This window comes from Sitophilus oryzae, unplaced genomic scaffold (assembly GCF_002938485.1).
Source record: "Sitophilus oryzae breed Bouriz unplaced genomic scaffold, Soryzae_2.0 scaffold_1167_pilon_pilon, whole genome shotgun sequence".
Classification (NCBI taxonomy): domain Eukaryota; kingdom Metazoa; phylum Arthropoda; class Insecta; order Coleoptera; family Curculionidae; genus Sitophilus; species Sitophilus oryzae.
The window spans coordinates 728,251-751,538 of NW_022145801.1; the positions used below are offsets into that span (position 1 = coordinate 728,251).

General features: G+C 34.5%; 1 protein-coding gene across 1 annotated transcript in view; it reads left to right on the forward strand.

Annotated features, from left to right (window-relative positions):
• LOC115888289 (centrosomal protein of 131 kDa-like) overlaps positions 1 to 8,750 on the forward strand; it is a 44,400-nt gene extending 35,650 nt beyond the window's left edge. Inside the window, exons 14-15 of the mRNA XM_030907966.1 lie at positions 6,152 to 6,294; positions 8,536 to 8,750. Of these exons, the coding sequence (XP_030763826.1) occupies positions 6,152 to 6,294; positions 8,536 to 8,668 (276 nt within the window). The 3' untranslated portion in view covers positions 8,669 to 8,750. The remainder of the gene's footprint in view (positions 1 to 6,151; positions 6,295 to 8,535) is intronic.
• Positions 8,751 to 23,288: the final 14,538 nt, after the last annotated feature.

Here is a 23,288-nt window from a genome sequence, read left to right on the forward strand (position 1 = left end):
AATGGAAAAATCGGACAATTTGGTGAAGGAATCTATAAATAGTTAGTTTGTTGTGTGTATGCAGGTTAGTAATTGTGTATAAAGTGAGAAAATAAATTCGTTAAGTATTTTATCGTGAGTTTAAATTAGTGGACCCACGGAATCTTGTAAAATCGAATTGGTGTCAGAAGTGGATTCAAGAGGATTTAAGAAGAAATTAAGTGGATTGGAAGATTTTTAGACCGGATTAGAGTATTTTTATGGTTGGTACAAGGAAACAAGCGAAGAAAATGGAGGAAGTAAGCAAAACTATTAGGGCGATTTTATGGAGAATATGAGAAGAGAAAAGGCAGAAGAACAAGAGAAGCTGCGAAAAGAGAAAGCAGAAGAACAAGACCGCCTACTGAAAATTTAGAAAATCAAGACAAAATTTTCGAAGATTTGAAAATTCAACGACAACAAGACAAAGAAGAAGAACAGGACCGGCTTGAGAAAATTTTTAGAAGATATGAAAATTCAACGACTACAAGACAAAGAAGAAGTAACAGGCCCGGCTTGAGAAAATTTTTGAAGGCAATTTAGAAAGGCGTCAGAAGAATGAATGGAGGGGAAATTTTAGAAGATATAGAAACGCGCCGCCAAAAAAAGAAAGACAAGAAGATCAGACCGTCTTAAGAAAACTTAGAAAATCAGGAATTTTGACTAAGGAAGAATTTTGAAGACCTGAAAACGATAGGAGAACCATTTCCAAGAAGTCGTAGAAGATCTGGAAGAACGTCAGCAGAAAATGGAAAATTAGAGATGAGACCTACAGAAGACCAAGGTACAAGCAAGGACACCTGGCGTCTCTTGAACTGCAAACCTCAAGGCCCTGACCCATGATGGACAAACTACTTGGACAATGTACCACCGCCAGTTTGAAGCAGCCGCTGCTGCCAACGGATGGACCGGACCAGGAGAAAGCAGCGGCACTCGTCATAGCGCTGCGTGGCCCTGCCCTGAATTGCTACAAACTATTCCCGCAGCCCAACAGCAGGAATACGAAACATTAGTTAAGCTGCATTGACAGAAGATATGGCGACCAACATCGACGCCAACTTTACCAGGCCCAGATCAAGACACGCCTGCAGAGTGTCCGGAGAGAGTTCCGGTAGAGGAATTTGAAGCAGATCTCTTGACGACGGCTGGTACACCTGGCATTCCAGAAGCACCGGAAGGATTTAGGGAGGAACTCGCTGCTCAGTGCTTTATCAGCGGACTGAGGGACAACGAATTAGAGAGGGCGCTGCAAATATCCCGATTTTCTACCAGCAGCGAAGCACTGGTCAGGGCGCTGGAAATCGAAGCTGCTTTTAGCGCCATCCCTAGACCGAAGATAAGATCGGTACGGTAGAGGAACAGCCCGAGAGTACCCACAGAAGTTTGGAGGAGATGTGTAGAAAATTCGACAAACTATGTGAGCTACTAATAAACAAGGGAATCAACAATAACCAGACAGAGAACCAGAGAAGATCCCAGGACATAAGGTGCTATAGATGTGGCAGGAATGGCCACATCAAACGGGATTGCCGCGTTCATGCGATCCCGTTCAGCATCCAGAGAACGTAGGCACCAGGAAAACTAAAATCAGTCAATACTAAGGGGCGAGTATTGACTGGGGAGAACAGAGCCCCCAGGATTTTTTCCATTAGGAGTCTAGGAACAACCGCTGACAGCTTGGTGATCGACGGGAAAGTCAATGGAAAGGGAATTCGAATGACTGTGGATACTGGCGCTATGGTATCGTTGGTGCGGGCTAACTCAGTGCAAGGATTGAAGCTGATGTCTCTGGGAAGAAGAGTGTGTTTACGTACAGTTACGGGGGAAATGGCCGTTGCACGGGGAAAGGCTATCGTCGAACTGAAGTTAGGAAATTTGAAGTTTCAGCATAGCGTCTTAGTGGCAGATATTGAAGATGACTTCATCTTGGGCATGGATATGATTCGTCAACATGGATTTTCGTTCGATCACCAGAGAAATATCTTAAATATTGGATATGAAGAGTTCATGTTATCTCCAGACGAGGGACCAGGCAGAATGGATGTAAGATCAGCGGAAACTGTGGTGATACCTGGTAATACCGAGAAGATCGTATTCGGTAAAGTGGAGAAAATCGCTGGGTGCTGTGTTGGACTGGTAAAAAGTGGCGACAAGAAACAAGATAGGTACTTAGTAGGAAAGTCATTGGTGAACACCGACAAGAATATACCGATCAGAATTGCGAATGTTTTCCCGAATTGTGTCAAGATTCAAAAAGGTGACAAGATAGCCATCTGCGAACCTGTAAGAAGTGTCACCCGATGTGATGAAGTGTCGTCAGCTGTTACACAAATGGCATCCAAAGAAACACTAAAACATCTAGAACAGCCATGGGTCACCTAACACCTGAGGAGAAACAGAAGGCTAAGCAGTTTCTGCTAAAGCATGGCAGTATTTTTGAGAAGTACAACAGTGGAAGAACGGATTTTGTGAAGCACCGGATTAATACTGGTCATGCTCAGCCGATTCGACAACGTCCTAGAAGGGTGCCCCTTTCCAAACAACAAGAAATGGAGACAATGGTAGATAAGATGTTAGAAGATGGAGTAATCGAAGAATCATCAAGTCCATGGTTATGGACTGTTATTTTGGTGACGAAGAAAGATGGTAGTACACGATTCTGCGTGGACTGTAGGAAGCTCAATGACGTCACTAAGAAAGATAGCTACCCACTGCCACGTATAGATGACACATTAACAACTCTGGCAGGTTCGTGCTGGTTCTCCACTCTCGACTTAAAGAGTGGATACTGGCAAGTTGGGGTCTGGACGAGGGCGATAAAGAAAAGACGGCTTTTTCTACAGGAAACGGACTATACCAATTCAAGGTCATGCCGTTTGGATTATAATGCTCCAGCCACTTTCGAACGTCTTATGGAGGTGGTGTTAGAGGATTAACTTGGAAAACGTGCTTGGTTTACCTCGACGATGTATTGGTTATGGGAAGAACTTTTGAAGAGCATTTGCGAAATTTAGAAGATGTCTTCGGCCGCATACGGAATGCTCACCTGTACTTGAACCCGAAGAAGTGTAGTTTATTCCAGCGACAAGTGGAATTCTTGGGTCATGTAGTCTCAGCAGACGGAATTTACACCGACCAGAAGAAAATCGCTGCAATCAAGGATTGGCCTAAACCTCGCGACAAACATGAACTTAGAAGTTTTCTGGGTTTATGCACATATTACAGAAGATTTGTCAAGGGATTTGCCAACATAGCTGCACCTTTACATAAACTTACAGGTGATGAAGTCGGCTACGAATGGAACACCGATTGTGATGTAGCCTTTGGAAGACTTAAGACGGCTTTATGTTCAAGTCCTATTCTAGCCTACCCACAACAACAAAGGAGGTATATCCTGGACACAGATGCCAGCAACATCGGCATAGGTGCAGTGCTATCACAAGTGCAAGATGGCGAAGAACGAGTGATAGAATATTACAGTCGAGTTCTATCCAAACCAGAAAGGAATTACTGCGTTACCCGGAAGGAGCTGCTAGCAATTGTAAAAGCAGTTGATCATTTTCATAAATATCTGTACGGCCAAGAATTTTTAATTAGGACAGATCATGCGGCTCTCAAGTGGCTTATGGAGATGAAACAACCTGAAGGTCAAATAGCACGATGGCTCGAGAAGCTCCAACAGTATCACTTTACCATCCAACATCGTGCTGGAAAAATGCATGGTAACGCAGACGGTTTATCCAGAAGACCCTGTCAAACTGATTGTAAGCACTGCTGTAAAACGGAACAACGTGAAGGCACTGTCATCATAAGGAGTTTTTGCTTGGAACCGATGAACAGTGGACGACGACACAATTGAGGAAAGATCAAATGGAAGATCCAGACATCGGAGCAATACTACGGCTCAAGGAGGGTAACGGCGAGAGACCATCGTGGCAGGAAATTGCGGACAGAGGGCTGATTTTCAAAGCTCTCTGGGCTCAGTGGAATTCACTGGTGATTGAGAATGGATTGTTAAAGCGCACATGGGAAAGTGCGGATGGCAGCACAGTAACAACTCAGTTACTGGTACCAAGGAAGAAAGTTACCCAGGTATTGGAAGAAATTCACGGTGGTAAAACTGGAGCCCATCTTGGGGTAAACAAGACCTTGAGCAAGCTGAGAGATCGCTTTTACTGGGTGGATTATTGCGAAGATGTCAAGAAATGGTGTCGACAATGTAAAATTTGTGCAGCCAGCCAAGGACCAAGCACTCGATCTAGGGGAAAAATGAAACAATATAACGTTGGACTGCCATTCGAAAGAATCGCTGTTGACATTGCAGGCCCATTCCCTGAAACGCACAAGGGCAACAAGTACGTTTTAGTGGCGATGGATTATTTCAGTAAATGGCCAGAAGTTTTTGCCATTCCAAACCAAGAAGCATCGACTGTAGCTGAAGTATTAGTCAATAATGTCTTCAGTAGATTTGGAATTCCTTTAGAGCTTCACACTGACCAAGGAAGGAACTTCGAGTCAAGACTGTTCCAGAAGATGTGTGATCTGCTTGGTATTCACAAGACTAGGACAACAGCTTTACATCCGCAGTCTGATGGGATGGTCGAGAGATTCAATAAGACCATTGAAGAACATCTCTCGAAAATGGTGGATGAACATCAAAGAGATTGGGATCAGCATATACCACTATTCCTAATGGCATATAGAAGTGCAGTTCACAACACCACCGGACTTTCACCATCGAAGATTTTATTTGGTCGAGAATTACGGTTGCCTTGTGACTTGGTGTTCGGATCACCAGACGACAGCACCACGAACGTAGAGGACTACGCGGATGAACTGAAGGAAAGGTTATTGGGAATTCATAAGGCCGTGAGAAGTAAGATTACGCTAGCCAGTGACCGGATGAAAGCTCGTTACGACCTCAGAGCTAATTCTACGGGATTTCAACAGGACGATATGGTATGGTTATATAACCCACAGCGCAAGAAAGGGAGGTCCCCAAAGTTAACTCCAGCATGGGAAGGTCCTTATACAGTCATCAAGAGGATAAATGATGTTGTGTACCGGATTCAACGCAGCCCTAGAAGTAAGATGAAAGTAGTTCATCTGGATCGATTGAAGAGATACCAGACAGGAAACCTTAGATCGGGACGATCAAATTTGAGAAGGGGGCAATGTCAAGAAAATGGCGCATCCGCCAGAAATTAAAAAATGTATTACTGGTTGCCTGCACAACCGCAACGTATCCGCCAGAAATTAAAAAGACTTTTTTTCAGGCGCCATCTTTTTAGTCAAGTCGAGAAGTAAGGGAATCAGACAATAGAATTGTCTGGTATGAAGAAATACGCTTTCCGAGAATTGGGGAAATTTCGAGAAGCAGTCAATAGAGTATATAAGCCGGAGCCATCGACAACTGAGACAGTTTTTGAAATTTGAATATACCGCGTGGAAATTGAAAATCGGACAATTTGGTGAAGGAATCTTATAAATAGTTAGTTTGTTGTGTGTTATAAGTTAGTAATTGTGTATAAAGTGAGAAAATAAATTCGTTAAGTATTTTATCGTGAGTTTAAATTAGTGGACCCACGGAATCCGTAACAATACATTCAATTTTGGTGATATTTACCTACAACCCCTATTTCTTATACTCCTGTATCAGCTTCCTTGCCATATATTCAAGGTCGTCGTGATATTGGGCTAGGACTATCTGGTCGTCCGCAAAAAATATGGTGTACAGGGTGTCCACAATTTTAATAAATGCCAGCATGTATTGACAACGTAAAATAAAACAACAAATTATTGAGTCTACTCTACATCATAATTTTTACATGTTTTGGATTAAATTAGAACGGCACTGATAACCCGGAATTTAAGTCGGCCATTTTTGGTCCCCATCGCGCTCAACCTAAGTTTTTTGTTATGCTCTTTCCTAAATCTTTTTATTCAAAGAATAATACTAAATTTTTATTTCAAAGAACCGAAATAACTAGAAATTATGATCATCGTTCATCTTTATTAATGGGTCAGTTTCTTTCGTTAGGCCGCTATAAATTTTAATACATCGAAAATAAAATAGTAATTGGCCCAAATAAATACAAATTACTAATTAGCATTGATTTATTCCGTTCAATAGCAAACTGAAAACTTTAACAAAGAACGCGCCGAGATGAAAGAAATATTAAGGCAAGAAATGAAAAAGGAAATGGAAGCTTTGGAAAAGGAAGTTGCGCAGCTAAAAAATAACAGAGACAAAGAAATACAACAGTTGTATTCAAGGTAAGTTTTTGTTTATAAGGTGTAATTTCAACATTAAATTCAGTAATATTATAATGTCAATTATTTTTAATGTGTTTTAAGTATATAAGACTAAACTATTTATTATTGAAAATATAATACTAGATAATGAAACCAATAAACAATCATATTGCTGTATGTTTTGTCGAATATCGATAAAACTTTTAAGAAGAATTGCTTTTGCATTTTGGTTCGTGTTATTAGTTTAGTTTTGTGTTGTTTGAAGCGGTGTGTAGTGACCTGGGTCTACAGTTAATTTTCCCCTTTGTGCCCTGGGGCACAGTTTATAGTTAATATATTCGGTGCCCAGAGAATTTTATACACCAATGAAGGTTGCCATCAGTAAATAACGACATCGCACGATAGATTTTAGCATTGCAGAAAGATAATGTCAAAAGATATAACGGAACACAAACGGACAAACGGACAAACGAACAATCGGAACACAAACAGGACGACAAAAAGTCCCAAAATTAGTATTCACAGTTTACATATCTAAATACCAATAACAATAATAATAACCAATTTTAAAATTATAATACTACTCTTAAAACTACATTTTTTTTCTATATAGAGGGTGTCCCAGAAATAAGTGCAAGTATTTTAAGGGGTGGTATAGATCTCGATAAAAGAAACGCATTTTCTCTTTATCGTTTTTCAAATAAGTCCAGAATAACGGAGTTATTTTACTTTGAAAATTTCCAAAAAAAAATTTATTTTGCTAAAATTTTGAGAACCACTGGATCTTTTCAGGATTTTATTTCTTGTAAATTTAATCTAATACCTATGTTGCCATGTTATCAAGAGATTATGTTTTTTAATTAGAAACAAAAAAAAAATCCAATTTTCAATTTTTTTTTTCGCGAAAAAGAACTCATAGGCGTGTTTCTGGTGTTGAACTATACTACCAGTTAAAACACTTGCACTTATTTCTGGGACACCCTGTGTACAGGGTGGTCCAAACTGTATTCCGGAAACTTCGGCAGCATATTTTGTAGATAAAAATAAGTAAAAAAGTTCGTATAAATGTATGTTTTAAGTTTTGGAGATACAGGGTGTAGAAATTTAATTTTTATTTCAATTTTTTCCAAATAATTTCTGAAGTAACGTCAATATTTGGATGTAAATTGGTGTCTGGAAATTTTTTTTGACATGAGAAATTTAATTTTGATGTCAATATTACTCCTATTTGTAGGGGCGCCATTTGTTTTAACTGTTTTGAAGAGTAATAACTTTCGCGTCCGTACCTGTATAAAACCACCGAGTGAAAAAATATACATTTCCGTAATTTTTTTCTAAGTCGCTACAAATAACCGTTCTCAAGATATTTAGAATGCAAGTAGTCAATACGTGTCATTATTGACAAAAAAGAAACATGTTGAGTAGATAGTTATTTGACTGAAACGACAAATTTGAGAAATGTTTATTTTTTTATATTAATCATACATTTTTCTTCGAATAAATTACGATATATACGTGTAGTTTCTGTTGAACTTTTGACACAACATGATTTCAAATTTATAATTTTGGTCTAATAACTATTTAGTTAACAAGTTTAATTTATGTCAATGTTGACAGGTATTGATAATATCGATTCCAAATATCTCGAGAATCATTACTCGTAGCAATTTTTACCAAGAGACATTTTTTACGTAAGAGACGTCGTAAATGTATATTTTTTACTCATTAGTTTTATACAGGTACGGACGAAAAGTTATCACTCTTCAAATCATCTAAAAAATAAGTGGGTGGCGCATGGCGCCCTCTACAAGTAGGAGTCATACTGACATCATGATCAAATTTCTCATGTCAAAAAAGTCCCAGACAACAATTTTCATCCAAATATTAACGTTACTTCAGAAATTATTTGGAAAAAATCAATCGAAATAAAATTAAAACTTTTACACCTGTATCTTCAAAACTAAGCATTTTAGGACATAATTTATAGGAACTTTTTATTTATTTTATCTGCATAATATGCTGCCGAAGTTTCCGAAATAGAGTTCCGAACCAACCTGTATAATTAGATTTTCTTTCTCCTAGAGAATATCATTTTTTTATTAATGAATCTATAAAAAAATCGTATAAAAGAAAAAATCTATTGAATGTTTTTTTCATAAAATATTTTTTGGTGATTTTTAAATGTATTATCATATAATAACGGTTCACTCTGTATCGGAGGACCTATTGTTCCTGTTTTAAATTGTGAAACTTTTGTTACAGGATTAAAATTTCCGTTGCTAGGAAGGACGAAATCCTAAATGAGCTGCAAATAGAGCACAAAGCGTTACAAGAAAAATGCATTTATTTAGAAAATATGCTGGAGCAACAAAGAAAGGAATACTTAGTGAAATAGAATTTTAAAATACTGAATAATTTAAGCAACTTCCACTGAAATACTAGATAAGTTAATTAAGAGATTAATATAAGGTATTTTTACATATTTTTCTACTTTTCTACTTTTATTTATATATTTATTGTGTCTGTGTGTTAGTATATTTAACTATAGAAACCATTCAGTTTGGGACAGCCTAATATTTTGGGATAAATAAATTTTTAATTAAATCATTTGTATTTTAGTTTTTCATATATTTCGATGACCATTTTTTATACGACAGGGTGTCCTAATATTCCGTGGACATTGAACTACTACGTTATTTTTGGAATCAAAATACGTTCATTGGACACAATTTACCTCTATACAAAAGTGCTTCGTTTGTCTGTTAGAGGGCATCAAACTTTAAAAAAATAAACGCATTTTTTCAGATATTTTAAGAACCGTTATTGCTATGAATGAAATTTTGGGTGTCTATGTTTTGCTAAGTGCTTTAAAATGGCTTTCAAGAAAATGAAGAAACAATACGGATAGGGTCAAAACTACCCCTATCCCTATATAAAAAAGTCTCTTGTAAAAAACGTCACCGCGCACACTGTAGCGTTTTTATTTCTTATCTAATAAAATTAAATTTAAATATTTAGATTTTTATTATTTTTTTCTAACGCCATCTATTCGCTACATGTCGAACTTGCCAAACTTCATATATTACAGTTATTACAGTTCTATGGAGTGTAGAGGTAAGGAGAAATAACTCCGTGCATTAAAAAATGGTCAAAAAAAGGGAAGAATTAGGATGGCGCTGCTGTAGCAAGATCCTAAAATTTAAGACATGCGCCGAACATTTTAGAACAGATGATTCAAGACATAAATACATCATAAATATTTGACGTGACGTGAATCAAACGCGAAGCCGCGGGTTTAAAAAAATACAATTTTATTTTCATGTTGCATGAAATAAATTACAGATTGGTATTCAGCAGCAATAGACTAGGTCCTTTTTTCATTGTTTCTCCTAAGTTATTTCGCAAATGTCATTCAAGACGACGAAAAAATATTCTTATCGTTTTAGCTTAAAATTAATGGTAATTATAATTAAGAAAAATTTTATTTAAAGTAATAATTGGTGATGGGTTTAAAATAAATATAATGCAGCTTTAAAATAACTTCATACCTACATTTATTTAGTATAAAAGTAAGTCAATATGTGGTTTTATTATCGATTACTCAGATATCAGAGCCTCTTTTTATTGTTTCTCATAAGTTATTTCGTAAATCTCATTCAAGATGAAAAAGCTTTAGTTTAAAATTAATGTTAATTATAATTAGGAAAACTTTATTAAAAGTTTAATTGATGATATGGGATTTAAATAAATATAATGCAGGTCAAAAATAACGTAACACATGATATTTAGTATAAAAATTAAGCCAATATAATATAATTTTATACTGTAGAAGTATTTATTTACATTTTGCCATCGTAGTTGCCATTCATTCAGAATAGTGGATTTTAAATGTTCGATAGACGGATGGCTTAACTACCTTCATATCAACTACTTCTAGACAAGAATCGTGTGCAGTATTATCTTCTTTTTCACTCCCAGCTATTCCAACATGGCTTGGGACATGAAATAATAATATAATTTTATAGCCCTTCCAGATGCTCATGTCTTCCTTGTAGTTCACCCAATAGAATCGTTCTCGCTGCTTCCTCCCAAGTTGGTAGTTGCTATTCATTCAGAATAGTGGATTTTAAATATATTTGGTAGTTGGATGGTTTAACTATCTTAACAATAACTACTTTTAATAATTCTTTTTCTCAATTCTTTTCACTATAATTTGCATCCCACGTATTGTAATATTTTCCTTTGAATTTCGTTTCCTATTGTTTCATGGCTTGAGACGTAATAAGACGTAATGTAATAGCCCTTCCAGATCCTCATGTATATGTCCATTTTCCTTGTAGTCCACCCAATAGAACCTTTCTCTTAGCTTCCTCTCAAGTTGGTAGTTGCTATTCATTAAGAATAGTGGATTTTAAACATGTTTTGTACTCAGATGGTTTAACTACTGTAACATCATAAATAAATTGTGACCAACACATAATGGCCAAACTTCAACAGACTTTAATATTCATAAACCTCATCAGAAGAAAATATTTTTTGATCCAAAGTTTTTTTTTCGTTATTAGAATAAATTACCTGCAGTTTGTTAATTCATTACAACATTGAATAAAAGATGCAAAGTGTTTATACATACTATAACAGATAAATCTTCATTTAAAATTATGTGATAGATCTGCTTGCTTGTAGGATCTAGACTCATAAACTCAATAATTTCTTTTATTGATAAAGTGGTAATAAAGTGGTAATGCTGAAATTTTGTTTTTGATTTGAGCAGTAGGCTCCATTATTTGATGCTGTTATTGCTCTACAAAATGTTGATCTTTATCAAGGGATGTTTATGTGTATAATATTATTTATGTGTATAATAATATTGTATGATCGAAAAAACACGGCGTCCAGTTGGCTTGGAAACGAACATCTCGATGACATTCTCCATATCATTTTACATAAAAAATGACAGCAATCTTCATTTCATAGGCATCACTGACGCCGTTTTTTATTCGATCAAATTGTACTTACGTGTAACATTCATTTAATGGTTCCTGTTTTAGTTGCTGGTGTTCATATTTTGGTTTTTTATTGTGTTGTTGCTCTACAAAATGTTAATATTTATGTGTATAATATTACTCTTTCTGTGTATAATAATACTTATGTGTATAATATTCATTTAATGGTGCCCTTCTTGCTTGTTGCCGTTGTCGCGACTCAGAATTTAAATTAACCTGAGGCAGTAGGTAGAGCCACAGATTAGGTAGCCTATAAGTATACAGATAAAAATCTTGTCCCTAATTCGTGGTACGAAAATTGTTTTTTATGACGATGTGCAAACGAGTCAAATTTCCTGTGCGCAAAAATAAGCTCGCGTAAAATAACAATAAACAGCGTAATAGAGAGATATCGCTAAACCGAATAGCGTGCATGGACGTTAACAAGGCCAGGTGTTATTTCCTTTACATGGGGTGGTATTAACTCGTTTCATTTATAGTTATTGGATCGGAAAATATTCTGTTCGCGTCGCGTCTGCTATTTAAACTTAACCTAACGTTGAATTTAAAACTTTGAAATTGTTTTGTTTACTAGGTATTTTAAAACTAAAGGGCTAAATGGCTTATTTCCAGTGCTTTATTGTTCAACGTCTGCCAGTGGGTTTAGGGCAACAAGCAACAAATTCTCTTAGAAGGGCTAAGTCGTCATCTGCTGTAAACCTAAGACTCTTTATAGGTTCTTTAGTATTGGAAGAGGTGGAATCCATATTTGGGGCCATATTTATTTAATTAAAAATAATCCCAGCTACTTAAATATCAAATTACCTACCTAATAAAACTAAAGCAATAATTCAAAACAATTCAAACATAACCTAAAATAAAAGATCTCGCCGGCCGGCTCCGGTTGTCGAATACCCGCACATGCCCATTTAAGCAATTTTTAAACGTTATCAGAGGTTATTTAGAAAGAGCGCTTGGTGTAATTGATCCGCAAATTACGTCAGGCGGTAACGTTATTAGCGGGTGTTGCGTTAAATATTGACTCGCGCATATCGTAATTATAACTAATGATAAGGTACGCGTAAATACTGGATGACGCTATTCGGTTTTCCGATATCTCTCTAATAACTGTGCTGGTCAGGCGCTGTGCACAATTTTAGAGGCCATAAGTGGGCGTGCTATGTGCGCAAACTAGTCACCTAACTAGTGCCCGATTTCGAAAATTGGAACCACGAAAAACAATAAAGAAAAAACAAAGATGATAATCTGTATAATCTCTGGTAGAGCCAAGTAGAGTTCATCCTCCAATATTTTCCTATGTAAATACTATGGTAAATACTGAAGTGGACAGTATTTCTGATAACAATTTTATCACAAACTTTAACATCTTGTTCTTTAAAATGAAACTGCCATACCTTATCTGTAGATTTCAAAGCAATATCTAAATGCTTTTGACCATCACTGTAATCTAATTCTTGTCTGAAAATCAATACCTAATATTATCCTGATGATTTTGATTTTTGATAGATTATTAAAATACAGCACTTACAGTTAACTATATTTCTTGAAAGTACCTACAATTTTATGTATTTCCTACTTTTACTTGTTTAAAAAAATGCCAACAATTTGTGCATGTCTGTCAAACTTTAAAATCATTAAAAATAAATTTTATTTAGGTTGTAACTTTATAAAAAGGATTGTAAAAATATACTTTGTAACATGTATGTCAATAATCTTACCAAAAATGTTTACAACACTTTTGATTGACTCTAATTTTTACATATAATACAATACTGAATTATATTATGTATTTTACATACCGTAGGCTTTGCGTTTGCTCTTAATTTTTCCATCAGCTATTCAATCAACTTCGCACCACACACACTTTAACCATTGTTAAATAATAAATAAATAAATAAAGCACAAAATATTGATAAACAATAATTATTTTATATTCAAAAACTCTGTCTGAAAAATAAAAACAAACGCCATTTTGCATCGTCATAAGTAACTAAATTTTATTTCAGTTATTCTCGTTTTTTGATTTGTTTTGATAAGGTTTTGATTAATATTTAATTACTGGTTTGGATCAGCATATGGTTTGAATATATTTTGGTTTATGTAAAGCTGAATTTCAGACCGTAAATTATTTTTTGTGTTAAGCGTCTGTTTTGAGAACTATCTCTTTTACTTATAGAGTAATTATATGGATTTAAGTAATTATATGAATCTGAGTAAATGTATGATACATAGTAGTATAGTATATGGAACACAGTAATTGTATGCCGCTTAAATTTCACCCACTTTCATTTTGTATGCACCTCCGTAGACCTTAAGACAGCATTCATGACCTTACGTTTGTTCTTCTACTGATATCGAAGACTTCTGCTGCCATAGTCATCTGCTTCCACTTCTGTTAGTCTGGAGACTACCTATCTATCTGTTTACAACATCATAAGAAACTATACAGATAAGTCCGATACACAAGGTACTCTTTTATTTTACAATTTCTGAGACAACAGTTTAATATCTGTAAATTATTACTATTTATCCTATATATTATATTCAAAATTACCTTTCAGTTAACGTTAAAAGTTATAATTTCATTCAAACAGTATACTTTTACTTTGTTATGATATTTTATATGAAAATTATTAAAACGTATTCATTCTTGAAGGTTTTTGGACACGACATATTTCGAAACATCATCTTATTGATACATACATAAATTTCACCTGTTTTATATTAAGTAGCATAGTCCGAAGAATACTGTTACTAAATTTGAATTTATTTAAAATAACTTACAGTTTTATTGAGATCATTGAAACTAGCTGATACTTGTGTTTGTTTTTAAATAAATTTTTAATGTAGGATAGTAATCTCTGACTTTTATTCTTGATAAACATAATAGACCCTTATTGTTACTTACTTTACCCCTTTCATAAACAAAGTAAGTGGCGCCCTTTTTACTGTCTTTGACCATATCTATACAAATACTTAACATCAATATTGAAATCTTTGCAGCCTAAATATTATCATTTTTTATTTTAATATTTAACAACATTAGAAAGTCGCCGCAAGCCAACAGCCTTACCTATGAACCCATCTTTCCTCTAACCCTGAGCAACGGATACTTTTTTCTTTCAGTTTGGGTAACGCCAGTTACACAACGAACACAATTGACACAATGAACGCAATTGACACAATTGACACAATTAGCTCTCTATTGCTATTTCTTGGAACCGAATTATATTATTACCGATTTAAATCTTGGAAGTTATCTTACCGGAATTTTTAGAATTTTAGTTCCAAGATCAATAATAAACCCATACGATAGCCTCCCTGAAGCCCAGATTTGTCTCGATTTCTGTATTTAGAAATTTTTGAAATATGAAAAACATCGTGGCAACTACAACAGTCGAAGATCTGACAAATGCTATCAGGCAAGCTTTTAGATATTTGCAAACATATCCCGTTATAATAAATCCCGTTGTAAAAAAGAAGAAAAACATATTCAGAGATTCAGCGAAAGAAGAAAATGATATCTTAAATATTGCAGTCAATAGCGAAAATAAATAGACAGTGTTATATATTTTGAAGAAGTTCATAGGAAAAAACGTATCATGCGATTTATACATATACAGGGTGTTTTGTGTGAAAAAACATAACATTGGTTTATATTTTCAAGAATATTTTTTTCGTAGAAAAAGAGACTACGCCATTGTATTCTACTATTCTACTTAAAAAAGTTCTACAAGGATCAGTTTTCACCTTCTCAATCCCTTTCACAGTAACAAAGATACGGGCTGTCCTAAATTTCTTCAAATTTTCAAAATAACCCTGTAGCTCAGACAGGAAGAGAGCTATGAAATTTTGTTATAGCATCTTCCGTTTGGCAAAAAAGCCGGACATGTTTGTGCAAACCGCATCCTCCTAACTTTACTAATAACGGAGATACCCTATGATTTCAACCAAAATGGGACACCCTGTATTTTTTTAAAAAATTAAATTTTTATCCACCTCCCTTGTATCAAAAATTATTAATACAAGAAACATAGAAAAAACAAAACAAACAAAAAGTGTTTTTATTAAATTAACTAAACAAGTTTCTTTACAGGACAGTTATATTATGCAAAGCTTTTCCGTTTTACTTTTAGTTTTATTTTTACTCGGCAGTCTCTAAAGAGAATATTACATGTAATGAAAGAACTGCTTAATGGTCCTTGTGTATTTCTCTTTTCCAGAGAATAAATGTAATTAGGACTAGTTAATTCAGACGAAAAGTGTTGTAACCTCCAACGTACCTGTGTACTTACATTTCCACACGGAATGTTAACAGAACATGGGGCTTATTTCAAAACTTTATATTTTTGTAAATTGAAACACTTCAGTTTTAATGCTTTGTGTGTTATAAAATGAAATTTTCAAAATGTGCATATTTAATTTATTACTGGGAAAACAACTGAGTCTTTTGCCATACAACTAAAAAAAAAGTTAGATATATTTGATATCAGTTAAACTTTTAGTTACGTAATCGAGAGCACGATTTTTCAATTCATTGTTGCCAACCATGAACATATTCGGCGCCGGGCTGACTAACTGGAATTTTAATTTTGCGCTGGGGATTCAGGTGGTAGCTCCGCTGTAAAAAATGTCAAGTTGCCACATTTATTTATTTTTTTCCTGGTAATTGTCATTCGTTTTGACACTTAGGTTTGTATTACGAATTCTTGGTTTGAATGAATTGTGTTGTGATAATATAAGCTTAAAATTTTTTACTAGCAGAAAAATTTTTTACTTGCAGTCAAATATTGTTCTTTATAGAACTATTTTAGTGCAAAGTGTACAAGATAGCTTAATAGCCGTAAAAAACTAATCGCAACTTAGGTAACTAGAATATTTTGAACGGGAAAGTGGTAGCAATGGCCCTTACATCCTTTAGGTTCTGTTAAGGAGGTGAGTTTTGTTGATGTAATAATAAGTGTTTATATATTTATAATTTATTTATTTTTGTTTTTTAAAATATTTTAATTAAAAGAAAATATGTCAAAGTGGGCAACGCTGTGTCGGTCAAGCTCAATCATGTGACTAAAAGTTTATTTGATATGAACTATAGGTTTTTTTCCTGTAACCTTAATTTACTACCTATGTTGCAATATTATCAAGAAATTATGTTTTTTAACTTCTTGCTCAGCAAAGAATTTTTTCAAAAAATTCCAAATTTTAAGATTTTTTATTCTCGAAAAAATCTCGTAATGGTGCTTCTGGGGTCAAAATATAATTTATGTTGTCCTTTATAGTCTTAAGTTGCTCTTTAAGAGCTAGCAACGTGTTCGAGAAAGTATTTTAAGACGTCTGGCTCTTTGATATATCTTTTACTATGCTCTCTGCAACAGCATGCGGCCCGTCTGGCTGCCGATACCCGTTGCGTTCACTACTGCGCATCGGAAGAAGATCCTATATTATTTATTAATTTAGTCATTTAAATTCTAGTTTTGAATATAAATCGAACATGTCTCCCTCGATGTCTCCATAGCGCAGTGCGTAGAGTTTCCGACCACGAACCGATGATTCAGAGTTCGAATCCGGGTCCTGGGCAAAGACTTTTTTATTTTATTTTCGTTTATATTCTGATAGTAAAGTATTAAATAATTCTGGTGATTCAAAAAATATCTCAATCTGAATCATCGGTTCGTGGTCGGAAACTCTACGCACTGCGCTATGGAGACATGTTCGATTTATATTCAATACTAGAATTTTTAAGGACTAATAAAAATATAGGATCTTCTTTTAATGGGCAGTAGGGACTGCAACGTTTACCGGCAGCCAGGCGGGCTGCATGCTGTTCTAGAGAGCATAGTAAAAGATATATCAAAGAGCCAGCCGTCTTAAAATACTTGTTTTTCCGACGTTGCTAGCTCTCGTACTATTACTCCTACGTGGAGCATATAGGGCTTCAATAAACGCTCTCCAGCGGGTTCGGTTGTTGGCAATTGATCTGACATCTCGCCATGGCCGGTTTACTGCTTCTATCTCATTTTTAATTGTCCTTTGCCATGTATATCTTGGACGACCAGTTCTTCTACTGCCTTATGAATTTCACTCAATAGCTCTGCCAGCGATGTTGTTGCCGCTTCGCCTCAAAGTGTAACCAATACACCTCCATTTCCTAAGTTTGATCTCGTTATACACCTGCCTCTGGTTGGTCAAGCTCCATAAATACTCATTTCTGATAGTATTTGGCCAGAATATTCCTACAATTTTTCGCAGACAGCGGTTCATGAAAACTTGGAATTTGTTAATTAATGGCGATGCAATTTTCCAGGTCTCTGCACCATACAGCAACACTGACTTGACATTCGAATTGAAAATCTTAAGTTTAGTAAGTCGAGACTACTGTAGATCTCCAAATGTCAATATAAAAAAATCAGATCAGTATTAAAAAAACTAAATCGATGCTAACAATGTCGCTCCCTTTATCATTGGAACAACACCTATAGAGGAGGTAAATAATTTAACTTGCTTAGGAAGTATAATCTCAACCAACGGAGGCACAGAGCAAGATATCATAAATAGAATACACAAGGCCAGAATAACATTTGGAATGCTCAACAAGATTTGGAGATCAAAATATACTATCTCTAAAAATATTTGCACTTATTTAAGACTTACGCTGTATATACAAATATACATACATCGCTAACAGGATCTGCAAAAAGGACACAGCTGGAGAATGAAACCAGATTAGAGAACTAAGAAAACTCAGATATAGACTCAAAAAAATTGAAAAAAATATACATATGGTAATCGCAAAACAATTTCCGATGCACGTGACCAACTTTGAGTGACAAGCGATGCCGATAGCGCTGCCAGATTGAGATGGATTATGTATATCATTTTTTAAAAATGTTTACGTTTTATTTTTAATTTCTTTCTTCTTTCTCAGCCTGGTTCCATCCAGTGTTGGATATAGGCCTCTTCTAGGTTTTTCTTATCCATTGTCTTCCCACCACTGCCCTGACGTCATCGACCCATCTCTTTTTTGGTCGGCCCACACTTCTTGTTGTTCCCCTAGGTCTCCATAGGATTACTTTTTGGGGCCATCGGTCTGGATCCTGTCTTGCCACATGTCCTATCCATTGCCACTTCAGACTTGCCACTCTTTTAACGACATCTATTAATTTTGTTTTTGACGTATGTGGGTATTCCGTATTTTTTTCTCTAATGGACTCCCAACATGATTCTTTCCATGGCTCTTTGTGCTACTCGTAGTTGTTCTGCTGTTTTTCGGGTAATTGCCATAGTCTCTAAGCCATACGTAAGCACAGGTAGAATGCAGCTGTCGTAAGCCTTTTTCTTTAGGTTCATGGGCACCTTTTTATCCTTGAAAATATTGCTCATATTTCCAAATGCTACCCATGCCAAATGGATCCTGCGTTTGATCTCCGTATTTTGGTTTTCCTTGCCCAGCTTGATTTTATGACCTAAATATATATAATGGTCTACGTTTTCAATAATAACGTTGTCAACGGTAATGTTATGGATATTGTTGCTCATTATCTTGGTCTTCTTCAAGTTCATTTTAAGGCCAATTTTCTGGGATTGGTCATTTAGCTCATTTAGCATGGTGTTTAGTTCTTGAATGTCGGTGCTCAGCAAGACAATATCGTCTGCGAACCTCAGATGGCTAAGGTGTACCCCATCGATGTTTAGACCTCTATTTTCCCATTCTAATTTCTTGAAGACATTTTCCAGTGCCAGTGTAAATAACTTGGGAGAGATGGTATCTCCTTGTCTCACGCCCTTGCCGAGTAGTATTTTTTCTGTTTTGAGGTCATCATCTAATTTAACTTGGAAGGTTGCACTATCATAGATATTTTTAATAATGGAATAATATCTGGAATCAATTCTCGCGTCCTCCATTGCAGCTAGAAATGACCAGGTTTCGATGCTGTCAAAGGCTTTTTGGTAGTCTACAAAGGCCAAATGTAGAGGTATATTGTATTCTGTTGTTTTTTCAATGACTGTTTTAATTGTTTGTAGATGATCGATGGTACTAAAACCTTTTCGAAAGCCTGCCTGTTCTATGGGCTGATAGGAATCTAGTTTCGTAGACAGTCGGTTGTTGATAATCCTAGTGAAGAGCTTGTATAGATGCGAGAGAAGGCGTATTGGTCTATAATTCTCTATATTTGTAAAATCTCCTTATTTTGTATAATAGCACAACTTCTGCGTTTTTCCATGCATCCGGGATTCTACCCTCCATCAGACATTTATTTAACAATACTTCCACGGCATCCACTAATGGTTTTCCGCTCATCTTCAGCATTTCAGGTGTAATACGATCTTCTCCTGGGCTTTTGCCATTTTTTATTTGTTGAAGTGCGTATTTAATTTCTGTGGTTGATATTTCTAGCATCTCTTCTGATCCTACGTTTGTGATGTGTTTTTGTACTCTATCTTTGTTTGGTATAACAGACTGTTAAAGTTGTTCGTAGAATTTGTGTATTTCATTTCTAATTTCATGTTTGTCTGTTGTTATAATGCCATATGTGTTTCTTATCTTTATTATTTTTTGTTTTCCGCGCATTTGCTTACGTCTTAACACTTTCATGCTTCTATTGTTTTCAATTGTTTCCAAAACTTGGTTTCTCTTATATTCCCTTAGATTTTTTCTTATTTCTTTTTTAGTTGTTTTATTTAAGGTGTCATATTCTGGGGCATCTCTGTCAGTCCTTCTTCTTTCCCTTATTAGTTTTGTCGTTTCTGGTTTTAATTTAGTTTCCGAAGGGTATTTCATTTTACTACATATTTTCTTTGTTGCTGTAGTTATGCCCTGCTTTAGATTATTGAGAATGTCGTTGGGGTCTTGATCTCTGAGTGTCTGTGGCTTTAGTCTCTTTTCAAGCTCTTTTTGATAAGTTTCCTGATTTAGTTGCAGTTGTTTGTAGATGTTGCAGTAAATTTTTAATTTAATAACTAATATTTTAGTAATTAATTGATTTATTTGTTTTATGGCTTATTTTACTTATTACATATTGGCAGAAACTGGTCCATTATGAAGATTATTCTAAGCATTATTATGGGTTATTTATTTATTTATTGATATACATCTTACAACGCCATAAGTGGTAATAACAAGTAAGAGGGTGCTATTAATGCGCAAACTAACAATCACAGAATTTAATAAAAACTAACGTAGAAATAACTTTGAAAGTGGTGTAATGTGCTTACCAATCAAACTTACTTCTCTGACTGCAGTCAAGGGTAATAAAGGACCTTTATTGTCACGTTCTTGTTCAAAATAGTTTATCAGGAAAGCTACAAGATCATTGCTTCGAATGTTTAAATGCTTCGGCATATTTTCGACACACAATTTCAAGAAATGCAATACAAAAACTTGAAAATTTAGTTCTTAAAAGAACTGTTTGTGCTTAAAAGTATAATTTAAAAAAAAAGACTATGAAAATAGGCCAAAAAACAAGAATTACTAACAAAGATTCAACAAAAATACGATATTATACAAAATAATGACTGACATTAGGATAATTGTCAAATAATAAACGACAACCTTGCTGAAAACGGCGCAATGTGACCAACATAGCGATAATAAAATTCGGTTTAAACCACTGGCAGAGAGTAGAGAAGACAAGAGACGACAGTTCGCGCGGTACTTTTCATGTTTGAGTGATGGGGAGAGTGACCTCGTCTCGCTTGTCCCTTTAAATTTTCGTAATTTTTTCGCGGGAAATTTGAAATAGACTATTATTAAAACTTGCCTGTATAGCTTATAAATAGTTACTGTATGGGTAAAGAAATAAATAGAAACGAAAAAAAATGAGTTTTCTAAATATTATATAAAACAAATTAGAATTTTTTAAAAAGGCAAACATGCAAGAAAACAACTTATCAGATTTGTTTATGTTTAAGCCTGATTAGCACAGCTGATTAGCGTCCTAAAATCATAGGTTAGATTAGATAAAATACGCCGTTGTCAGATTTTGAGATTTTATTTGTTCATCTTTGAAATCGATCAACTTAGTCATTCTGTTTCTTTAATATTATCAGTACATTGCGAAAAAAGAACCTAAACCAACCTAAACTAAAAATTTACATTTCCGTATTAACATACGTTACTTATATCCTTCTTATAGTATTAATTTATTTTCAGAAAATCTTGTTTATTTTTCAAAGAAATATACTTGGCAACAGACAAAATGGGACTTGATGGGACCTTTAAATTTTAATATATCTGCGTCTCTCTCGCGAAATTCGACTTCTTTGTTCACTGTCGTCTCTTGTCTTATCTACTATTTGCCTCTGGTTTAAACTAATTTTTGTAGCTTTAATATAAATAAAATATCTGTTACAATCATTTGCTCTATAAAGTGAAATGAAGAGCTGCTCGGTACCTTAAATTATACAACAAATTTAAACATTTTTGCCAAAATTTCATTTAGTCAGGTTTATAGACTCAATACGTCAAAAGCAACCTTAAAAAATCTAAAATGCTCTGGCGAATTAATATATCCGAGCTGAAAGACCAGTTTTTATGGTTATAAAATATATAAGCAATTGCATTAAAAACTGTTGTTCGGGATTACCTGTTCCATTATCTAAGCTAATCTGGACTCATAATTAACAACGACGTCAACTTACCCTTACAAATGACTTAAGGTGTGTGTTCGGAGCGTTGGGCTAATAAATTAACACGCTCGACCACTTACAAAAATTATAATATTTATTATAATTGCAAGTACTTGTCGTAAATTAATTATGTACAGGGTATAGCATCACGTTGCGTGAATGATATACTTAACTTCGCTATAAATAAATATCCTAAATAGGATAGGGTATAGTCTATAAAATGAATAACTTTGAATTTTGACCGTTATTTTTTACCAACATGGCAAATATAAAATCCCTCTACCAAAAAAGTTACTGATATTCTTTAAATTGAGTACCTGAACGAATCAGATAGGTAACTCTTTTTACTTTCGTGAAATAGAAAAGGAAAATAATAAAACAAGTGACAGTTCTTCCTCTTCTTCCAAAAATCAACACGAAATGTCATAATTGTCAAAAGTAAAATGTCATCAGCTTTTGACATTTACTAAATATCAGACCAATTCCGTCTCTAACAGCGTCGGAGCGAGATTTATGACGTCATGCTAGTTAGATACTACGGATTAATCAATATGTTGTAGAATACATGGAAAACGTAATTATTCCTCGTATTTTTGGTTTGTATTTTAAAAATGATATAGTTTACATGAAATATACATAATATACAGTTAATAAATACCATATTATATACCTATTTATAGTAGTAAATACTTTGGCAAATAAACTATAAACCATACAAATGCAGCAAGTGTTTTACAATATATAAATGAATAGGTACATAAGATAATGGGTAAAATGTGAAATATATTTTAAATTTTGAGGTGTGAAAATCGATCTAATTTAACAAAAAACATTCACTACCTACTAGTGATGTATTTATTATTAATTAGTTACTAATAATATTTTTTTTCGTAGGTTGTGATTTTTGTGTGTCTTTGCTGCATTTGTATGGTTCATAGTTTATTTGCCAAAGTATTTATTACTATAAATAGGTATATATATTGTATTTATTAACTGTATATTATGTATATTTCATGTAAACTATATCATTTTTAAAATACAAACCAAAAATACAAGGAATAATTATATTTTCCCTTGTTTTCCATGTATTCTACAACATATTTATTAATCCGTAGTATCTAACTAGCGTGACGTCATAAATTTCGCTCCGAGGCTGTTTTATTAGAGACGGCATTGCGTCAGCATAGCCGCAAGTTGATAACCTAATAAAATTAACACTAGAAAAGCCCGCGGGAACTGTCAAATTCAAAGTTATTCGTTTCACAGACTATATTATTTACTTTTAATTACAGTGAATTAAATCATACGTTTATGGTATATATATAGAAATTATTGTTTAAGATATATTACTATCTCAGGTATAAAAACAAAGAAGGGTTAGCC